This window comes from Chiroxiphia lanceolata, chromosome 3, assembly GCF_009829145.1.
Source record: "Chiroxiphia lanceolata isolate bChiLan1 chromosome 3, bChiLan1.pri, whole genome shotgun sequence".
Lineage (NCBI taxonomy): Eukaryota > Metazoa > Chordata > Aves > Passeriformes > Pipridae > Chiroxiphia > Chiroxiphia lanceolata.
In genome coordinates this window covers 23,966,576-23,987,515 of record NC_045639.1, presented here as the reverse complement: position 1 = coordinate 23,987,515, position 20,940 = coordinate 23,966,576, and the positions used below count along the sequence as shown (strand labels likewise).

The 20,940-nt window shown below is 37.6% G+C and overlaps 1 protein-coding gene across 4 annotated transcripts in view; it reads right to left on the bottom strand.

The window, feature by feature from the left end:
- Positions 1–4,824: 4,824 nt before the first annotated feature.
- BICRAL (BRD4 interacting chromatin remodeling complex associated protein like) overlaps positions 4,825–20,940 on the bottom strand; it is a 45,570-nt gene continuing 29,454 nt past the window's right edge. For all 4 annotated transcript variants that reach the window (XM_032681417.1, XM_032681416.1, XM_032681415.1 and 1 more), the window contains exons 5-12: positions 15,716–17,416; positions 13,843–13,942; positions 12,511–12,608; positions 11,514–11,575; positions 11,253–11,398; positions 11,008–11,102; positions 9,466–9,568; positions 4,825–8,649 (exon numbers count right to left, since the gene is read on the bottom strand). In XM_032681417.1, coding sequence (XP_032537308.1) covers positions 7,847–8,649; positions 9,466–9,568; positions 11,008–11,102; positions 11,253–11,398; positions 11,514–11,575; positions 12,511–12,608; positions 13,843–13,942; positions 15,716–17,416 — 3,108 coding nt within the window. In that variant the 3' untranslated portion in view covers positions 4,825–7,846. The remainder of the gene's footprint in view (positions 8,650–9,465; positions 9,569–11,007; positions 11,103–11,252; positions 11,399–11,513; positions 11,576–12,510; positions 12,609–13,842; positions 13,943–15,715; positions 17,417–20,940) is intronic.

Below are 20,940 nucleotides of genomic sequence, written 5' to 3'. Positions count from 1 at the left end.
GAATCATTAAGGATGGAAGAGACCTCTGAAGGTCTAAGGTCTAAGGTCCCTGTTCAAGCAGGGTCACCCAGAGCAGGTTTCCCAGGTGTCCACGTGACACAGTACTGCAGAATATCTAGGGCAGTGCTTGACATCTACTTAGTCAATCACTCCATCAGACGTCTTAAATTGCCTTATTTCCTCATTATAGGCCTACGGTTTTTAGTAGATGCTTCTGGTGGAGGAAAGGCATGAGATCATTATTTCAAGGCCCTCAGAGATCATAGGCTGCATCACCACAGACAGCAAATATAGTCTGCATATAAAGATTAAAAGGATAATTACTGGAGTAGAACAAACGTCTGTGTGAAGGACTGACCTGATGTTGTGTAAGGGAAACAATATTGGGGGGGGGAAAATTCTTCACAATGGGACTTGGTTACATCTGTGTAATGTTAAAACTGCCCCTCATTACTCAAAGCCCACCAGAACCATCCCATTTGGCACAATTATTTAAGACCTTTTACAACTGATGAAGCCCTTTACAAACTCGCCAAACAGGCAAAGCCAATTCGCAGACTGACAAAAATTCACCTCCCCAGTGAGGCCATGAATCAACACATACATGAAGCTAAAATTAAACTGATATGACTGTGGATAAACACATTCCTTGCATTTTTTTTCCAGTTGGAAATTGACCCACGTTTGGTTTGAATTAAAGATTCATCGCACTGAAACAAATAACTAAATGGAAAGATATAAGTCCCTTTGAAGAGCGTGCAAATCAAATTTGGGTGATAATTAGCAGCAGATAATTGAAACCTACTGTTTATTTGCACAGAACCTGATGTTACTGAGCTACCTCTGGAACAGACAAACAGAGCTGCATATTCTGCTTTCCACCCTCCTTTTCTTTTTATAAAGCTTTTACAGAAGATTGCCAACTCACTAAAGCCAAACCTTTTGTAGCCTTGTTAAATAAATGAAGGGGAGGAGGAAGCAAATGAAAATCCTTTTTCTTTTTTTTGCTGTTCTAAAAAATAATGGACCTTTAACAACTTACGTCTGCTGCTTCCTCCTTACGTCCTCTTCCTCTCCCGCACACACAACAAAATTGGATTTTGAGTCAAATATTGCCTTCAGATTGCAGCACAAACAAACAGATCTGTATTTGAGCACAAGGTTTTGAGGTTTCTTTAACCTAGTCACACCATCTGTGGCATGGTTTACTCCAACCTTCAGTCTCAAATTCTTTCAATGCCTGAACCCTGGTATCAGAACCATAAAACTACTATTAACTAACTTTTTGGACTGAAAGAGCATGGCAGATGGAAAAAAAAAAGGAAATAAATCCAGTTTTCTCTGTCGCCCATCATTTCACCCTGATATCTGGACTAGTATTTATTTCTACTAAGCTAACTAGGTAAGAAAGAAAATACTTTCACTTCTCTTGGGGTAGATGCTAAACACACCTGCATGCAAATAGCAGAGGGGGTCTTAGCTAGAGCGTTTACGAATTGAAAACATAAACCTGAAATCCCCCAAAAGTTAATACATCTCACTTATGGAAAATGGGAGCACAGATAAAAAGTGATGATTATTTCTAGGATCCTGCTTGATCACAATGGCTCTGAAACAAACCAGGAAGCCTCTGACAGTGCTGCAGAAGCACGTCAAAGTGACTTAAGGCTAGAAGTATCTGAGAATGCTTTATTACTTACTTAGGAGCTTCAAATTTATTGCCAAAATGAAATGAAAGAAAACAAAATCAGAGTGGGGTGGCATCTCCCTTTTGGCTTCAACAAAATCAAATGTGGTATAATTCAACTTTTAAAAAACGCAAGTCTTAACTCTCTGGGAGGTAAGTTTTAACTCTCAGGTGGCTGCCACAGAATTAAAATTGCTCTCCTTAATAGATGAGAGTAACATAATCCATTTTCATAAAGGGAATACTAATTACTAGAGGTGTCATAAAGTTGTACATGTTTTCATTAAAAACTCAAAATATAGTCTAATCAACAGGGAAAATTTAACCTCAGAAAAAAACAGTGTAGTAGCAAATAGACTCCAAACCTCCCAAAGACTATGTTGTCAGTGATGTTCATTCAGTATCATGAAAACACCTCCCCAGTTCCACAATATTTTGGAATTGACTCACAGTTTTTAGTAATGTTCTTGCTCAATTTAAAATCAGACCTTGCATATTTGGTGTGTTCTTTCACAAACAGCTTTCAAACTGTGTGCTGAGCCCATCCTTGCAACTATTAAGACATACAAATCCCCATCTGAACATAATATTCACTAAATTCATTCTTCACCCAGTGACATCCAAGTATTTTCACAGAGGTGCAAGGGGGAAAAAAAGGCAGTATGTTTAATATTTTTAAGTATGTTAATCATGTCATCTACTACATAAATGGATATACTAGTATACAACTCCCTGTGTGTACAATACATCCTATGTTTTTAAAATCAAGTTTTAGTCATTTAAATCTCAAAGGTCCCCGCAAAATCCATCCCAAACACACACCTACCCACCTTCCCGCTCATCTCTTCCAAACTCTGGAGCCTCATCTCCCTCAGCCTCATCTGAATTTCCTTCTCCATACACAAAGCTTTCCAAGTCCCTGTTCCTGAGCACTCGACATCCAGCCTTCCACAGACACAGCAGACTATAGTCTGCTATTTGCCCTTGTTAACAGGGGCCTTCAAAATCCCTGATCAATTTTCCCATGCAAGTAAGGTGAAATTCAATTGTCCAACCTCACTAATATTAACCACATCCATTTTCATCCTGTGGGCCATCTGTCAGCCTCAGATACACCCAGCAATATCACACAGTGAGATGAACCACAACACATTGCCACTGACAGTGACTCCACTTCCTGGACAGTCTGCTCCAGTGTTTAACAACCCTTTCTGTGAAGAACTTCCTCCTACTGTCCAGCTTGAACCTTCCCTGGTGCAGCTTGAGGCCACATCCTCTTCTACTGTCACTAGTTACCTGGGAGAAGAGGCCAACCCCCAGCTATACATAAATAACACAAAAGAGCTTTAAATTCTGATTCAGCCTGTTCCTCCATTTCTAAAACATTTTTCCCACAAACTAATATGATATAAAGTCCAGAAAAAAATAAAACAGGGGTTTATGCTCAGCACACAACAGGGCAACTTAAGAGGTTTTTGCTTTAACAACAAAAATACTGGTTTAACTGAATACTTTGTGTCCTTTGATGGTTTTCTTCCCTCGTACAGGAAGCTCCCTCAAGCTTGCTTGGTGTTTACCTATTGCAACTCGTTATTATTTATACATTTTTTTCCATTTCCTATACAGTGACCAGTTGCAAGACCAGTATCACACACAGACAAAATACACACAGTGCATTGCATCTGTGCAGCAGCTCCCCTGCTGATCAGGTCTTCACTGGAACTTATTTTTGGCAATGATTTTCTTTAACCAAAGTCACAGCTGACTCCCCCCCAGGTTGTCATGAAGACTTCTTGCATTTCTTGAAGCTGTCTAACAAATGCATTGTTGTGAAAATGCCAAGAAAAAGAGTGTATAATTTTAAAGGAAAAATTCAAATGGTTCAACACTCCCTGAAGACGAAAGGGATTTCTCTAAGGTTTAAAATTACTTATTTGCCAAGCTTATTCTGGAAATTTTTTTTCTTTGTTCAGATCCTCAAAATGAAACGTGTTCTGACTTTCTCAAATAAGCTGCACATTAACACACGTACCCAAATCTTCAGAAATTCTGCCACGAAAGCTGGAATAAACACAACAAATCCTACCATAAAAATGCTACTGAAAGGCAATTAAAAAAATACACCATGTTCCTGTAACAAAAAAAAATGTTCTAAAGTGAAGACAGCTGCACAGTAAACTGTACATAAAATGTTCACCAACACAAAAAATTTGCCTGGTAATTCTACAGGGATATGACAAAAAGAAAAAAAAAAAGATGCTTAGCCATCCTAACCCAAATAAGAGATTAAAATAATATATAAGTGATTTTATTAATTTTGTTACCGTCCGAATCAATGTGGAAAGTATTCAAAAGGCACGTTTATTTTGTCTCATTGGCAAAACAACAAATACTAACCATGAAGACTTCTACCTTTCAACACTGCAGGCCCTACTCCAAGTTGAGAGGCAGTGCACTTCACCAATGTTCTGTTTCCATAGCATCCAAAAATAAAGTGCTGAAGTTCCAGGCATAAGAGCTTTACTACATGAGAATCTCAGCATGATTTCTGAAAACTTCAATCACAGTACAAAAAGGTTTATCACCCCTCCAAAAAAATAGTAGGAAGATTCATTGTATCACCTGCAATTGCAGTATCTTCTCACGGCCAAAAGGAAGGAACTGGAAATATTGCAACACAAGTACCTATAACAAAATACAAGGTACTCAACTCTAAATCCTGTAGCACCGGTGCAGTGGCTGACTAACAAAAGCCCACTCTTTTCTTCTGTCTCCCTGAGGTATCAGGAAAATGATGTGTCTGCCTTGTGAAAAAACAGTGGAGAAGGAGAGGATGTCTCAACAACCTCACCAGGGCAAGAGTTCTAACAAGGCAGGACCATTGGCTCTCTTGTAATTTGAAGATTAACATTACTGTATGTAGTGATAATGCTACAAGAAACAAATCCTAATAGTGTATGTTCAGAAAGAAGCATAAGGAGTATGGAAAGTTGGCCTATTGAGTATTTTATAATTTGCAATATAAAAAGCAGAGGAATAAGAATATTTTGCAATCATGTTACTTAAAACTGAGAACAATTCTCTTTTGCAAATGTAAATACTCAACTTGTTTAAATCAAGACAATCACAGATAGACATTTTTTCCCAAATCTTTGGCTGTATTGCAATGGTTGTTTCAATTTGTAATCTCCAACTAAACATTTCCTATCCATGGATTAACAATATATTTACTGACTTGTGTCTTTTAACAGTATTTATCCAACATAACAAAATAAACTGCAATTTGTTATACCTTTTTTTTTTACAAAACATTTTATAAATATTTTTACAAAATGTATACAAAGCAATTTCAAGTGAGACATACTTTACAAATGAAGGTATTTAAGCAAATAAAGTCCATACCACACTGACAATAAGTGACACATCCTCTTTAAGTGAAGTCAGTCTGTAAGGCCTCCCTACTCTAACAGATAAATTATACTAAAATCTTCAAAATGAACATAGTTTTCTTAATTGCCAGTTTAAAATTTGTTTTACTATTAGGCAGTATTAAATAACATTGAAATCACAATGCTGATCCAGCAAAATAATGAAAACATGTTTAAAGTCATGCACATTCACAATACTTTGCTGGACTTGAGCCCATATGATTAATAAACTTTTTTTTAAGCACCACAAAAATACAATTCTTTCATTTACTGCTTCATCACGTACCAGAATTCCTTTAGAACTGAATTCAAAGGAGTGAACAACAGGACATTAACAAACTAAGATCAATCTTGCTAGGATTGTTCAATGGGTTCCTCTCACAAGCAGTTCAGAGAAATGTGTCTGACCAAATCAATCACGATTACTTTTTGTAATTTGCCATTTTTTATATACCATTACCCCCCCTCCCCAAATGAGATCCAGTAGAAGACACATAGCCTGACACATCAATTATGTATTTGCTGTAGAGAGGCTGGAAATCCCCCATCCATTTTGAGGTGGTACAAAAAGCAAGGGGATTAATGAATGTGCAACTTCACTTTTTTTTCTTCTCTATAAAAGAAAAATTAACTGGTTAACATACAGCTGTGAAACTTACTGCTCTCCTTCCAAGATAGTTTAGAATGGTTAAATTTCCAAAATGATAAAATAAAATATGCATCAGGATACACAGCCATGAGCATATTATTTAATCTAAAAAGGCAATAGGTGAAGACTATATTGTCAGTTTTGCCAATAAGAAAACAACTAACTGCTTGAGAGTCTATTCTATGGACACCCAACTAAAAATTTAAAACTGGCAATACTTCTTATTATATTGAATATGTTATACAACACTTGGGAATGTCGGGTTTTTACAAACAGGTACTTTATAATTGGCACAATTTTTTTAAATGGCAATTAGTAACATACAAAAACCAGTATTTCCATTCATGTTGAAGGGGAAATGAATTTTAAGGAAGTTCATCTTTCTCACATTGCTTTCTAGATTTGGTTTCCTTTAGTGGTCAGACAGTGGACTGTAGTTCAATACTGAGTTGCACTGTAATCTTCTACTATCACAAGGATCTAATTCTGCTTTCTTCTGTGCTATTCCGATGGACTGAACTACACGATAGCAAAGCCTTTTGTTTTCTCTCCTGGCAATCTGACTGACAACCACAGCTTGTCAGAACGAGCCTCTATCCCATGAAAATCATAATCAGCAAGTCTGAAAAATGGTTGGTAATTTTTCTAAGAAACTGTGGAGAAGTTCTGGGGAAGAACACGAGCATATCTTAAAAACCACAAAAGCTATATCCTCCTGAGCAGACATATGTACTGCACGCACGTGACGAACGTCAGCGCGCTTCTGTGCATAAAAGCACTCATGACCAAAGTAAACTAGGACAAAGCAGCATGGGCAGCAAAAAGAAAAAACAACAAAAAAAAAGTCATAGATTAAAATAAATAAATAAAATAATAAGATTCTATCTTAATAACATGACAGCAAGCCAGATACAAACCATGCAATGGTTTCACTTGGCTCTACAATATGAATTAATAATTACACATTTTTTGATATGTTTAAACAATGGGATTGCTGATCAACTTTGGTCTGTACATATCTTGATAATTATGACTGCTACGGTGGATGATTTAACATTCTCTGACAGCAAAACAGCAAAAAAATCAAAAATAAACACTGGCCTTTAAATTTAATCAGAGTAAGGCTAACGTCCTCTTAAAATATAAGCTACAAATACAGTTTTCAAATAAAAGTGCTTTTGACACTTGGTCTAAAAAAAACAAACAACAAATAAAAAAAAAAAAAAAGAAAAAAAAAACATTTATACCACTTCAGAAAGACTCAAGGCTGACTACATCCAATTATAAAATGCAAAATCTTTTCCTCAAGAGTTAACATATATATGTATTATATATATAAATTCATGGCTCTCTCATGGCCTCATCCTGTACACTTTGCCATTTACTGGCTTCCATTCTACCTTCCTTAGTCAAGCATTTATTACTTCATATCATGCCACTGTGACTAAGATCATATAATATCATCCCACAGACTAAAGTTACCCACTACAAATATATCATCAAGTACTAGTTTCTGCTCAGAAAGCAATAGAAAAGCACTTAAAAGTTTAAATTATGAAGCCTTGTAAACACACTGATGATTTCCTTCCAACTCAAGAATCCTAGAATGCAGATTCATCAACAAAGCAAATAATCACTTCTGAATAGAGGTACAGTGGGTTTTCCAGAAAAACTAAAAATCTGATGATTTGTGGAAGAGAGGGTAGGGGAGAATTGTTGCTTCCATCACTCTTTAAAAACATTTTCTTAATAAATATATCCTTTCAAATGACTGTGATTGTCAGTATATTACCGTATTATATAGGGCCTAACAACCTGCAACCTTGTTATGTTGCAGCACTGCTCAATTAAAAGCGCTACCATAATAATACTCGAAACAGTAAGGCCCTAACAGACTGCATTCTAACAAGGATTAACTTTACTTGGATATCTCACTGTAACCACAATGAGTATTGCTCTCAAACACAGAACAGAATCTAGTTTAGAAAGGTTAACCTTAAATGCATGTCAGGCTGTACTTGTGGTGTCATTCACATTTGCTTCTGCTAAGAGAAACATAACTTGTCCATGGTACTGTAACTATTAACACTCTAAGATACTATTTACAGCTGCTTCTAAAATAGAGTCAGTTTCTACAACACTTTCACTGTGGTCTGGAATAAATTTTTCCAGGCAGTTCTCTTGTGAAGCAATAGGTGAAAAATTGGGAAATTCTAATTCAACGGAGCCGCTACTTGCCGCCTCGTTTTGTGGCTGTCTCCCAGCTTTTTTAAGTTCCAAGATGTTTTTAAATGTAGTTTCTAAACTCTTACTGAGCAGTAAGTCTTGCTGGGTTTCACCAGAGCCTTTCCTGTTATCAGGATGCAAAACCTCATTCTTTGGAGAGCTCCTCAGAGTTTTGTCTTGAAGAGAATTATTACACGTTACCTTTGAGAAAGACTGAATTGTGTTCCTTGATATCTTATTCTGTGTCCCATGACTGCCTCTTGACACAGCTTTTGACAAGTCTTCAGAACTCGAAGAATTCTCAGTGGACTTGGCAAGATCTTTCCCAGTCATCCTTTCTTCAGAGAGGGCCACGTATTGGCTCTCAGAAGAACAATTAGCTTTTTCAAACTTTAAAGCTTTAGTGAGGCTCTCCGATTTTTTAGTAGAAGCTTTTCCTTCTTGTGGGGTCAGAATGTTGTTAGGCACTAGAGGAAGTTTACTGTGATTTGTGGACTCTGCTGAGCTGGATTTTGGTCGGTCTCTCGCTTGGGTTTTGGTACTCTGACTTCGAGAAGGTAATGTTTTGCTAGACTGATGGTCACTTTTGCTGGTCTGTGCTTCTTCAGCTGTTTTCTCAAGTTGTTTGGCAGAACAACAAAAATCAGCCTGATAACCATCTGAAAATTAAGTGGCAAAATTTTACTAAAATTTGCTAAAACTGCCTAAACATAAAAATAACTGACTTCCAATATAGCTTCTGAGTATTAAAATTCAAATAACATCCACAGCCTACAGACTTGGGTCTTCAGGAGATGTTCATATACTTAAGTGTTCTGCTACATACAGTGCAAGAGATTATCACTAAATTAATCACTAAATTAATCAGCATACTAGGCACGTATGTGCACTTTAAAACCAGATTAAGGGCTCTTCCAGCATTCTCAATATGCAAATATGGTCTCTGGAAGACTAATACTTTCTACAATACATCCTGTGAATATCTTTTAAAATATGCAGAACTTTTAAACAAATAGTAGCTGTTATCTTACACAAATAATGTGTTTCTAGGTGCTACGTTCGACAACATTCTGGTTAAAAATTGCTGCCATTTAAGTGGCCATGATACCCCAAAAGCAACACTTCATTAAGATGAACAAGAGCATCCATGCTTCATAGAGTGGTGTTCTTTCTGGTAGCAAGAAACTCACAGACTCTTCCCTCCTAGAACTGACATCATGCAGAAGTCATGACTATTTTCAAAAGAAACTCAAAAATATTTCTGCCAAACAGGTCAAATATATTTTTTTTCCAAAAATAACTGCTTCAACCTTACACTGTCTCTAAATTGTTGGATTTTGGAGTCATGAAAAAGTTATCTTGCAACTGCTTATTCAGTATTTTGATTACTGCAATCCACAGCAATCAGTGCCCCACTGTGGCCACAACTATTTTTAAACACTCCACACTTAATTTAGAAGTTAAGCATTACTTACCAGGATCCACAAGTGCAAGACGCTTATCCCGGGTCAGAGATGCCCTTTCCTCCTGGTTAAACATCCTATCAATCATAACCATTTCTGCAGAGGGATTTATCCGCTGCAGGAAAAGGAAAAAAAAAAATACATCTCTGTAGTGACTCATATGTTGGTACCAAATCAAAACTCTTCAGAGAAAAAGAAATTCCTTTCATTAGATATTTATTCAACAATTCAACAATCTTGACTCTGACTCAACCACTACTGAAACTTAATCATAAAGTATTACTCACATTTTACGGCAAATTTTATTTGGTAAAGATTTTAAACCAGGGAATTACTATTTCAATCATAAAAACTGTACTTTTTCAGGACTGAGTACCTTTATTACTGCATACCACAATTTTTTTTACATCATACAGTATCTTTCTCTTTTAGAGAGACAACCAGCAAAAATCTTGCAATGGGACCACCCTATCATCTTCCCTACACTTCTCTTCCATCCTTATAACTAGTTGGTGTTGGGTTTCATTTTGCTGACAGTGCCTTCAAGCCAGCTGGATCCATCTGTCATGGAAGAAAGCTCGCTGCACTAAGTCACAACACAGGCAACTAGTTTCAAACCTGAATGGTAAGTGAAATAACTCCTTCAAAATTACTGAACAGTATTTGCCATGCAACATACCAGATGCTAAAAGAACAAATTTCAAACTCCTTCCCCTCTTTGCACCTGCAAATATTTGATGGTTAGGATCTTTTTTAAGGAACTGATAGATTCCAAAACCGTACTTATTCTAACACTTATAGTCTGTATTCCTGACTCTAAAGCAGAGTGATATGTCTATTATATTCAAACTCAATACTTTTCCAGGCTCGAAAACTAGCATATCTGAGGCCACAATGCCATTTCCTGGTCCTTGTAAAATACATTCTTAAAGTAACTTTGTGCATTTTATTTTACCTCATATCTGGGATTGTGAAAGCACTTGAATCAGAAGCATTTCTGATGAAAATAGGAGATTCCATCTAGCTTCTAAGGACAAACAATGTTTTCCTAAATTGGGATATGATTTGGCTCCAATTATAACATGCCTGGAGGCCTCTAAATAGACATTTTCAACATTATTTCACACTCTAACAGCAACAAAAATGCACAGAAATCACCTTCTTGACTATCACTGTCTGTTCAGTGGAAGAGCAAAGCAGAAGCAGAGAGCAGAAGCTCACGTGCCTTCAATGCCTATGGAACTTAGTTAACAGCACCCCTGCTTAGGCAGTATCTGAAATACAAACTCAACTCATTTCACTGACTTTAAGATGTGTGTAGACACCAAAAAATGCAGGCTGGCTCCACTGAGCTTGCTGGTGCAATAATAAGTACACTGGCTATACATGCACCTCCAAAACCTTTACAATATATTTATCATCTTCATAAGGTGATAAACAGTATCAACAGAACAAATTGTAATATCAGTTCTCACCTTCCTGTAGGTGTATATTTTTTTAACAAACTGAATTACATCCAATAAACATGAAGTGTACCTGGGTTATACACCTTACCATTGCATCTTCTATCAGTAAACATCTGTATTTGTTCAGCATAGCCTGTGTCCTCTTCAGAAGCTGTGTGGCTACGGATTCAAATTCATTGTCCACTAGAAAGACAAAGTATACTTTCAAACACTGTTCTTCAGTAACCTGCACAAATTTTAAAATATTCCTTTTCTTATTGGTCTGACTTACATTAAGAATCCTCTCAATACACTGATTACAAACTTACTGCCAATTTTTAAAAAGAAAATTACCTTTTCTTAAGTCCTCCTCTGTTGGCAGTGATCCCTGGCACACGTGGTATGAAAGGAGTCTTTGAACTGCATCATTTAATGATCTGAACCGACTTTTATCCGGTGTCACAGCATGTACCTGATCCTTCTGTAATTGTTGTAGAATACTACAACAAAAATTAATGATATATAATTAACAAGTACTGTACAGAAGTTTTTACATTGACAAAAACTAAAAAATTTAGGTTTCTGCAATAAAATTACAAAGGAAGAATGACTTACAAAGCTCCTTTAGTTAACTGTTTAGCAGCAGGCCTTTTCTGTCCTACTAAATGACCATCCACCTAAGTTCAAAATAAAAGACAAATTACAACATATCCCCTCCTTTGCAAAGCCTATCAGTATTTGTTTCTGTCATTTATCACCAACACTATCTGTAACCAGCACATAAGTATAAACACTTTCAGCTATCTCCTCTCCTAATAGGATACTGTATCAACAAAATAGGGAAGTCACATAAATCGAAGGTCTGAAATGCTGTTTGTAGGCAAATATCACTGTAGTGCATATATATGCTTCACTAGGAAAGAGATTACCAAATTTAGCAGATGAAAAGGAGGAAAGGTACAACTAAAAACTTTTCCAAATAAATTTGCTCTCACAAACTGTCTCTGCATTTCTCAGAAGATGATATTCATATACTCCAAAAAAACCCTTGCAAGGATTCCCAGCTTGTTTGCTTGCTCCCTCCCCCCACCCCAGTGGGGAGAAGAGTCAGAAAAAAGTAAACCTTGTGGGTTGAGAAGAATAGTTTAATAATGGAAACAAAGTAAAATAATAATTGCTATAAAATTGTACTGAAAAAGAGAAAGAGAGGAGAAACAAGTGATGCACAATACAATTGCTCAGCACTCTCTCACTGATGTCCATCCTGCCCCCAAGCAGTGACTGGCGGCTCACAGCCAATTCCCCCATTTTTATATTGAACATGATGTTCTACAGCATGGAATATCCCTTTGGCCAGTTTGGGTCAGTTGTCCTGCCTCTGTACCCTCCCAGCTTCTTGTGCACCTCCTCACTGGTACCGCAGGGGACACTGAAAATTCCTTGACTTATTGAGTAAGCACTGCTCAACCACTAAAACATCGGTGTGTTATCAACATTATTCTCATCCTAAATCCAAAACACAGCACTATACCCACTACTAAGAAGAAAATTAACTCTATCCCAACTGAGATCATGACAGACAGGGAAACACATAAATAAAAGTATTCTCTACCTGTATACTCTGTTGAACTGATGTTGATCCTATCACTTTTTCTTGTGGCTGTGCTGTTCCTAGAGATTGTGGTACGATTTTTCCTCCAGAGTCCTGTCCTATAATAAAATGTTAAAAAGACTCTGTCACACTAAGCAAGAAGAGAATAATTTCATGTACCTATCCTGATAATTTTATTTGAGTTTTTAGGAAGGATATGTCTTACATGCCTAAAAGAATTAGTGCAACTACCCTGTGGAGGAACCAGCTCACACAAATGAAACAGGACTGATATTTTGTGCTGCAAACTACAAAAATCCTCAGACATAAATCACCCCCTACCATAGTACTGCAAAGTAAGAAGAAATTCAAGTATCCTAAGTTTAGTGTCCCAACAATTTACTGAAAATTATACAATAAATTTTATTAATATTTTCAATACTAACCCACCCTCAAGCATATAAACCAAATTTTTCTAGAGCTCATGAAAGTATTTAAACAGTAAGCATATTTTTTCCCCCCTATATTTTTTAGGTAGGCAGACTTCCTCCAACTGCCTTTCTCCATAACTCAAACAGTATCTTGTCAGTCATGCTACGTTACACCCCAAACAAGTAAGAATTTCTTGGGTTTTTTCCCAAAAAAAAACACCCAACATACCATGGTAATTGTAAAGAACTGTTGGGCAGGTTACACATTACAGTACACAAGCAAAAGAAAAAAAAGCAAGGTAGAGTATAGGACCTTATTCAAAAGAGTTATATATGTACAAAGAGAACAGGAAGGTTACTGAATTTTTCTATTTGACTTGAATATACTGGTATTGTTCTTTCAGTAGCATGGTGCTGCTTGAAAAGCCCAGTATTTTGCCATGGACAATGCATTAACTATTCTAACTGGAAGTGGCACGTTAAAAACCAAAGTGAGTGATGACAGCCCGCACAAAAGGTTGTAATCACTATTTTTCTTCCCTCCATACCTGAAGCAGCCATCACAACAGAGAATCTAGAAGTTTCAGAGAATTTTAGCAGATGTCTGTATTTTGAAAATTACTTATTTCTACTTTCCTAAGCTGAAAAAAAAAATGAAAGAAGGTACAATTTTGGATTTTATAGAGGGGAGAAATAATTGCTAATTGTGGAGATTCAACTTTTCACTCTAGGAAATGAAGTACCATGGTTGGGAAAAAAATCAAAGGACACATTCAATACTGAAAAAAATAGCTTGCATTCTTCTAAAAATTAAATTCCAACAACCTTTAGGACCCTATCAGCATGATCCATCAGTGTAAGTTTGACACACTCTCTTGCTGGAGAAAATTAAGAAAATTATGTTAAAAAGACCTTAGTTGACCTGATAGTGTGTTGCTCAGAAGACTTGTTAGCTGAGGCTGTCTCAAATTATCCTGTGTCTTCGATGTAGAAACTGGTGATGTCTGGTTCACAGCCTTTTTCTGTGTCACATACATAAAATAAATTAAAAAATATTTAAAAAATCATAGTGAAATATTTACTGGAAGCTTTAAGAAACAGAAGGAAAAGGTATTTAAAATTCATCTCTGTGTATACTTTTTTAACCTCAAACTCATCAGTGGTGAAATTTCAGACGTCTCAATTTCTCCAAGATCAAGAATTTTATCAAGTAAATCAAAGAGGAATAGAAATTACACTAACAGTACAAATATATACCAGTTACATTCTACAAGACCTCTGATTTGCCACTACAAGAGTCCCAAAACCACAAGATGACAAAGTTGTTTTCACAACAAAAAAAACACACAGTGGAACAAACCATCCACTGTTCAGCAACTAAAATGATAAATGGTTTATCATACAGTAGAATGTTTAAAATGGAAGTGCAAACAAACTAAAAAGATTCTGGCAAACAGTGGCATTTGTTCTCCGTAGTTCCCATTTTCAGCTCTGAAATTTCAGCACAGTGAACTTTTTAACAATAAGAAATATTATGGTTTTATAACTGCTGAAACTCACTGACCCAGCACGTAACCTACAAACAGGAAGATGTAGACACATGAAGAGAAAGTCAGAGAGGCCTCAAATTACTCAAAATACAAAATGTAACAACCTGCACTAGCAGTTTTGGCAAAGACTACAAATGTGGTTCTACAACATGTTTGTCCTTATTTCTTAAATACACATTATTTTCTAAGACATTATTTCATTGCAAATTTTGAGTTTGTTTAAAAAAAGAACTATTAGACCTTTGGAAAAAGAAAAAGAAGTAAAATAATTAGTGCAAATGAATTCTCAGACAGTTATCAGTATTTTAAAAAGACCAAGAACAAACAAACAAAATCAAAAGAACAGAACAGAGGTGGAATAACTCATTGCTAATCGTGTGAGAAGTCCCTGAGTTAAATACTGGCAGTTGACTTTAGAATCTTTTCCTTTTTTTGTTTTTAAACTCTGGACAGTTTGAAAGCTCTCTTATGAAAACACACGAAATTTGAGTTGAATATATATCGCAGCTGTGTCTACTGGGAAAAAACAGACCACTTCTCACCCTAAAAGTAAATTCAGATTTTTTTTTTAATTATTACTAAATAGACTTCTTAAAGCAAATTTTTTTTAATGTTATGCTTTTACAAACTGCTTTAAAAGATTTTTTTTTCCAGGATTCTCAGAAACACTTCTTGTTTTTGCTTCAAATTTAAAAGCTTCTACCTGCTCCAGATACACGACACAGTGGGCAAAATGCCAATAGAGCAAATAACAACAAGAAAAAAAAAGAAACCAAGACACCTTTTCATCTCTAACTTGAAGAGGTCAAATCTTGAAAAACACATAGATTTTAGTGAGGTCAAATGACTTTTAAGTGCTAAGAATATACCCGAGCCTTTACATGTAGCCTACGGTAAGGTTTTCAGGAGAGCTCACAGTTGTATAAACTTACAGTGCCCATTCCTTTAAACAGGAGCAGAAACAGATCAATGCTAAGCACTTCTGAAAATATTACTACAAATCACCAAGTCTTCTGAATTAATCAAACTGACAGAGTCATTCACTCAGTGACAGATTTAGAAAATACCAAGTGAAAGGATGTCTCTGGGTTACAGTAGTTTTCAGCAGTTCCACAATATCTGGAACAATACAAACCAGCAAAATTAATGTTCTCTGTATTAGCAGCAACATTAAAACTTTGCTAACCAGCTTTTAACACAGCTTAGAAGCATTTCTTTGGTTACACTCTCAAACAGCTTTCATACCTGACCAAATGCAAACTGCTGTTGTGTTACTCCACCAGATGTGTGACTGAAGGTGCTGACGGACTTGGAAGAGGACGCTGGAAGACGATGCGATGCACTGACAGAAGCTTGAGTTCTGTTCTGTACGAGCTGATCTCCTGTAAAGTTTCCTCCTGATGCGACAGACTGAACTGATGGTCCCAAGCTAGGATGTACTGAACCAGAAGAACTTGCAACAGCAAATCTGTTAGAAGCTGACATATTTGAGACTGTGGACTGCCCGGGTGACATGGCAGTGAAACTCGATCTACCTTGAGAAACATTAGCTTGACTGGGTGACAAATGCAACACCGTTGGTGACGCCTGCTGCATTGGCACCTGCCCACCAACAATTTGTGAAGTTCCATGGTTTACTATAACTTGGTTTCCAGGAGCTGTGAATGTCTGGCCAGAAACAAGCTGAACAGCTGTGTTCTGATTATTCAGCATCTGTCCTGAATACGACTGGTTGGCTCTTAGCATGTTTGTAGAGTTCCTGTTGAGCATTACATGCTCAGCAGACACTTGGCCAGGGACCAGCTGGGAAGGCTGAGTCTGAAGAAGCTGTCCATTTATGGCCTGGACATGATGAACTGAATTAGAATTAACAGACAAACTTGTAGGTATGAGAAACTGGTTTTGAGATGCGTGAGGCTGTCCCATAGGAGAATGGATAACAATACTACCTCCAGCATTGCTAACTGTCTGAGGTGTAACTGATTTTCTCGTATTTTGTTGATTAACAATATTAACAGACATATGAGGACCAACTACTGAACTTTGAGGTGAGTTTGCAGAAGCAAACGGAATCCCTTGCTGTACATGATGTTGCTGTATTCCCAAGTTATTCACATTGTAAGCAGTCTGCTGACCCATCTGAATCGGCTTTGGTTGGATATTAATAGGAACTTTGTTAGAGTTTGGTGCCAAACCCCTTTGAATGATGATATTATGGACAGGCAATGAAGTCTGAAAATTTGTGCTGTTAAATGGAACAGTTACGGGTTGTGCTACTGGACTTGAATTTGAGTTACTGAACAGCGAGTTCCCATTTGGAGTTTGTCTGTGAACCAAGAGCCCACTACTCATGTTTGCAGGTGTTTGCTGACCATTGCCTTTCAATATTATCTGAGATCCATCGAGGTTATTAATGGTCATCATGGAAGGTTGATTACTAAATGAACCGATTAGCTGTATCTGCCCAGAACCACTGATCTGGCTGCTATTAGACAAATGCTGGCTGGGAACACTAATTCCGACATGTTGCATAAAGCCATGTTGCACACCGACTGTATTGCTTGCAAAAGATGCTCCAACAGGTTGCTGTACCACTTGAGTAACTCCTATAGGTTGCAACGTCTGACCTGAGTAATTAGAAACATTAGAAGCCTGAGTAAAGGATGCTGATGAAGAAGGATGAAGCTGAGCTTGTGCAAACTGTTGGCTAGAACCTACGCTGGCATCCAAATATGCCTCTTCTGCCAAAGTCTGTTCAGTAATATTGGCCTCCTGCAAGGACTTCTGAAGAATATCAAAAGGCTGATCCTCAGTAAGATCAGGCAAAGGAGACGATACAAGTTCATCTTCAAGAAACTGAAGGCTACTGGACAGCTGCAGTCCATCACTAGGCCCCTCTCCAAGCTGACCGCTTACACCTTTTACAGACGACTTAGGATCAGTGCTCTGAAACGCAAAACAAGAAATAATTTTCATAAACTTCAACAGCTACCTTGTTTTCTCATTTTTCTTCATGCAAGCAAATTTTCTACACAAAATTCCACTCTTCACATTGCACATGTAAGGTGACATTCACCCCATACAGCGGGCCAGCACAAACACATATATCACTGACATCTCACTCGTGCCCTCAAACAGACTGCTGGAGCACTACTTTCATTTCCCATCTCAAATCTCCCAATTCCACACCATCTAGCTCTGCAGCTGCACTGTTACAAGAGGATTTGAAACGCTCTTTAAGTACCACTTTCCCTTCCTCAATCTGAACACTGGACAGACAAAAGGATAAAAGAAAGGAGGAGTGAAAACACCTCTGCTGTAATTCAATTTCGGGCAAGGCTTCAGTAGCAGCAGTAGTAGCAGGGAAAAGGAAGGAGAAAGCTTCTCTTTCACTGACTTCTAGAAAATTACATCCCTCTCTAAAATCCTATCAGCATTTCTATAATCACTTAGTGTAAACTTGTGACCATTTCATAAAGTTAAGAAGGAATTATTCTAATTCTTTAAGAAAAATTGTAGAAACAAAGCAGTAAGAAAAGTAATGCTACAGACTTTGTGGTTTACGCTACTAAAAAGATTACTGAGAACTATAAACATTGAAACTACCACAAATATTAAGTGGCTTTAATGAAAAAAATCCTTCAAATCTACATCCATAAACACTGTGCTAAAGAAAATGAGAACCTATTTACTCTTGTCAACTGCTGTCCTAGTTAGAGCAGTCAGAATCAGTTCATCACTGTGTGGGTGTAAACCAAACTCTGTATTCTACACCCTCCATGACATTTCCCAGGAACTGTTAACAACAGACCATTCGCAGCAGCTGCCCAGAGCGCACCTGACCCCTCAGGGTATAAGCCAGGTGTTAAAAAGCCTGTGAGATAGGAAGATATTCCTATCCTCACATCAATGATTCAGGTGTGATAACTCCTCTCCGGGGAGTCATTAGCACCTCCACACCCAGCCTGAGGGGTCATGTCTGCTAATGGGAGACCAAGGATTCCAAAAATATCTCGGGACTCACAATCATTCCCCGCCCTAGGGAAGGTACTGGGCATTCCCACTCGAACCTGAGTGTATATAGTTTTGAGTTCTTGGGACTTCTGGTACCACTCGTCGGATCCAGAGGAGGATCAGAACTTCAACCAGACTGCAGCCACCACTCTTGACCAGACTGCGACCAGCACTCTCACCAACAGGCTTTCCTCCCCTTTTACTTTGGACTCAGGGGGACCACGTGGGGCTCAGCACAGGAGCCAGCAAACACCATTCTGTTCATGTCCCAGAGTGCTGGGTTATACATCTGGGTTTTGTGGGTTAAAACCAATTGTTTGTCCGTATAATTGTATTATTGTATTATTTTTTATTAAATTGTAACTCTGACTTACAATCTCTTTTGAGTTGGGTTCATTTCTCCTGCTGGTTTACCTTTAAACCAGCACAACTGTGTCTAAGATTTTCCTAAAACAAAATTCTGTCCAGAAACTCTAGACAACACGAGTACCAGGTTTCTGCAGATGGAATGACAATTTAAACGCATAATAATACTTGCAGTAGTTTCAAGTTAGGCAGAGTACATCTTTCTACATTGCATAATTATATCTCAGCTGTTCAAAACCAACATCCAGTGGCTTTTTAGGTCAGGGTAAATGTAAACCGTGGATGTGCAATTATCAGTCACGTTCATACTCTGAGCCTTCACTCCTTGAAGGTCATAGACGCTTGTTCTCACCTCATGTAAACAGCGTGAAGATGCTGCAAGCCATAATTATCACATGCAACAACGTCCCCACCCTAACTTCAGTTCCCCAAGCAGATTTATTCAGAATTTTACCCCAATCTGTTTCTAAAACAGCCTGTGTGTTTTTTGACACTTAGGTCATGTTTTGAAATATTAAAGGATTGTTATTAAGATTAAATAAAATATTTTCAGATTACAACTATTAAACTACCAGAGGAACTAAACTAGTGCTTAAATGTCTCGATGCCTGCATCTCATGAACACCTAAAGCTCAGATCCTCAACTGTACCCAGCTATCACTGGGCAAAGCAAAAAAGGAATCACTAGGGAATTACTAAGACTCTTAAATGTCATGTTCTTCAGGAGAATTCCCTATTGTATCTGTAATTTGTCTGCAGGTACAATGATCGATCTGAAATCTTTAATGACCGTGTAACTTAAAAAGTTCCAGTTAGCTGTATTGACAATACAAGTATTACTACTACCAATAATAACAATAATAAATAATATTACATGCAATCAAGATTAGTAGCTTGAAACTCTCCCATTGGAATAGAGAGTTCCAAGTTTCATTTCCTGCACCCACAACTATTTAACGTCCAAAAACAATTTTATGTGCATAAACTGGAACAAGAGCCCTTCAAAGTTAGTAAATGAATCACCTGCTGTCCAGATTCAGAAAAGCCATGCAGAACACCAGGCTAAATTGCAAGAAATCAAGTAACTTCATGAATCTACTTACCAACAAGAGTCTTATTCTCACTGTCTCCATGAATATTCTGCTCTCTTACACTGTCCTACTATACTGTAATAGGATAATGGAAGCAGTCACCCAGTATAACCCAGGTAATAGGGTAATGGCTAAGGAACCCTTTCAGGAGGGTTGTAACAGACACTGCCAACCACCACAGGAAACCAGCCAGGAATCAGCAGAGCTGGTATGGGATCATTCAACTTGGGGAAGGAGAGGATGGGGGTGGGGGTAGTGTAAGGGTGTGGGAAGAGTGGACAGTGCTTTTTTGTCCTTCAGGCAGGAGGAACTGAACCTTGCTTGTGTTAGGTGTTGTCTGAGCATGCTTACCCGCTGAGGCACTGAACCCTTGATACTGAATTTGTAAACTCTGCCACTGAAAGGCATGAGACGGGCATCAAGACAGTCAATCCTACTTCATGGTAGCAATTCTGAATATATACAAAGACAGAACTTTCAGTATCTGCAAAAACTATAATGACAAAAAAATTCAGAAGCCCTTAACTTTTTGGGTATCCCATATGATAAGCAAGGACTGTGAAGTCTGTTTATATTTATATTTTAGATAACACTTGTTCCTTCACAAGGCACTCTCTATTTGGAATTTGTAAGAATCTCTACTTGTAATCAAGTTGTTCATCACTTAGGTCAGCACAGGGCTCTCACAGGAAGGAGGGAAGAGAAGATGGCATTGGTATTCATTACGAAGATACAAAAGGATGAGGACAGAGCAGGAGAGGAACAACTGCCGAGAATGAAAATGCAGTGTGTCATCCTAGGAACATACATTAGGAATCCCTGCTCCTCTGACTACCTGCTTTCTAGATTACCTACTCCCCTAATTTCATATACCAGAAAGCTCTTGGCTTTCACCAAATATTTTTGTTTCCTCCAATTGCTACTCCCTATGCAACAAATCCACCTTATGCGAAATCTCCCACTTCCTCTCACTTTCTGAAAACACACCAGAAACACCTG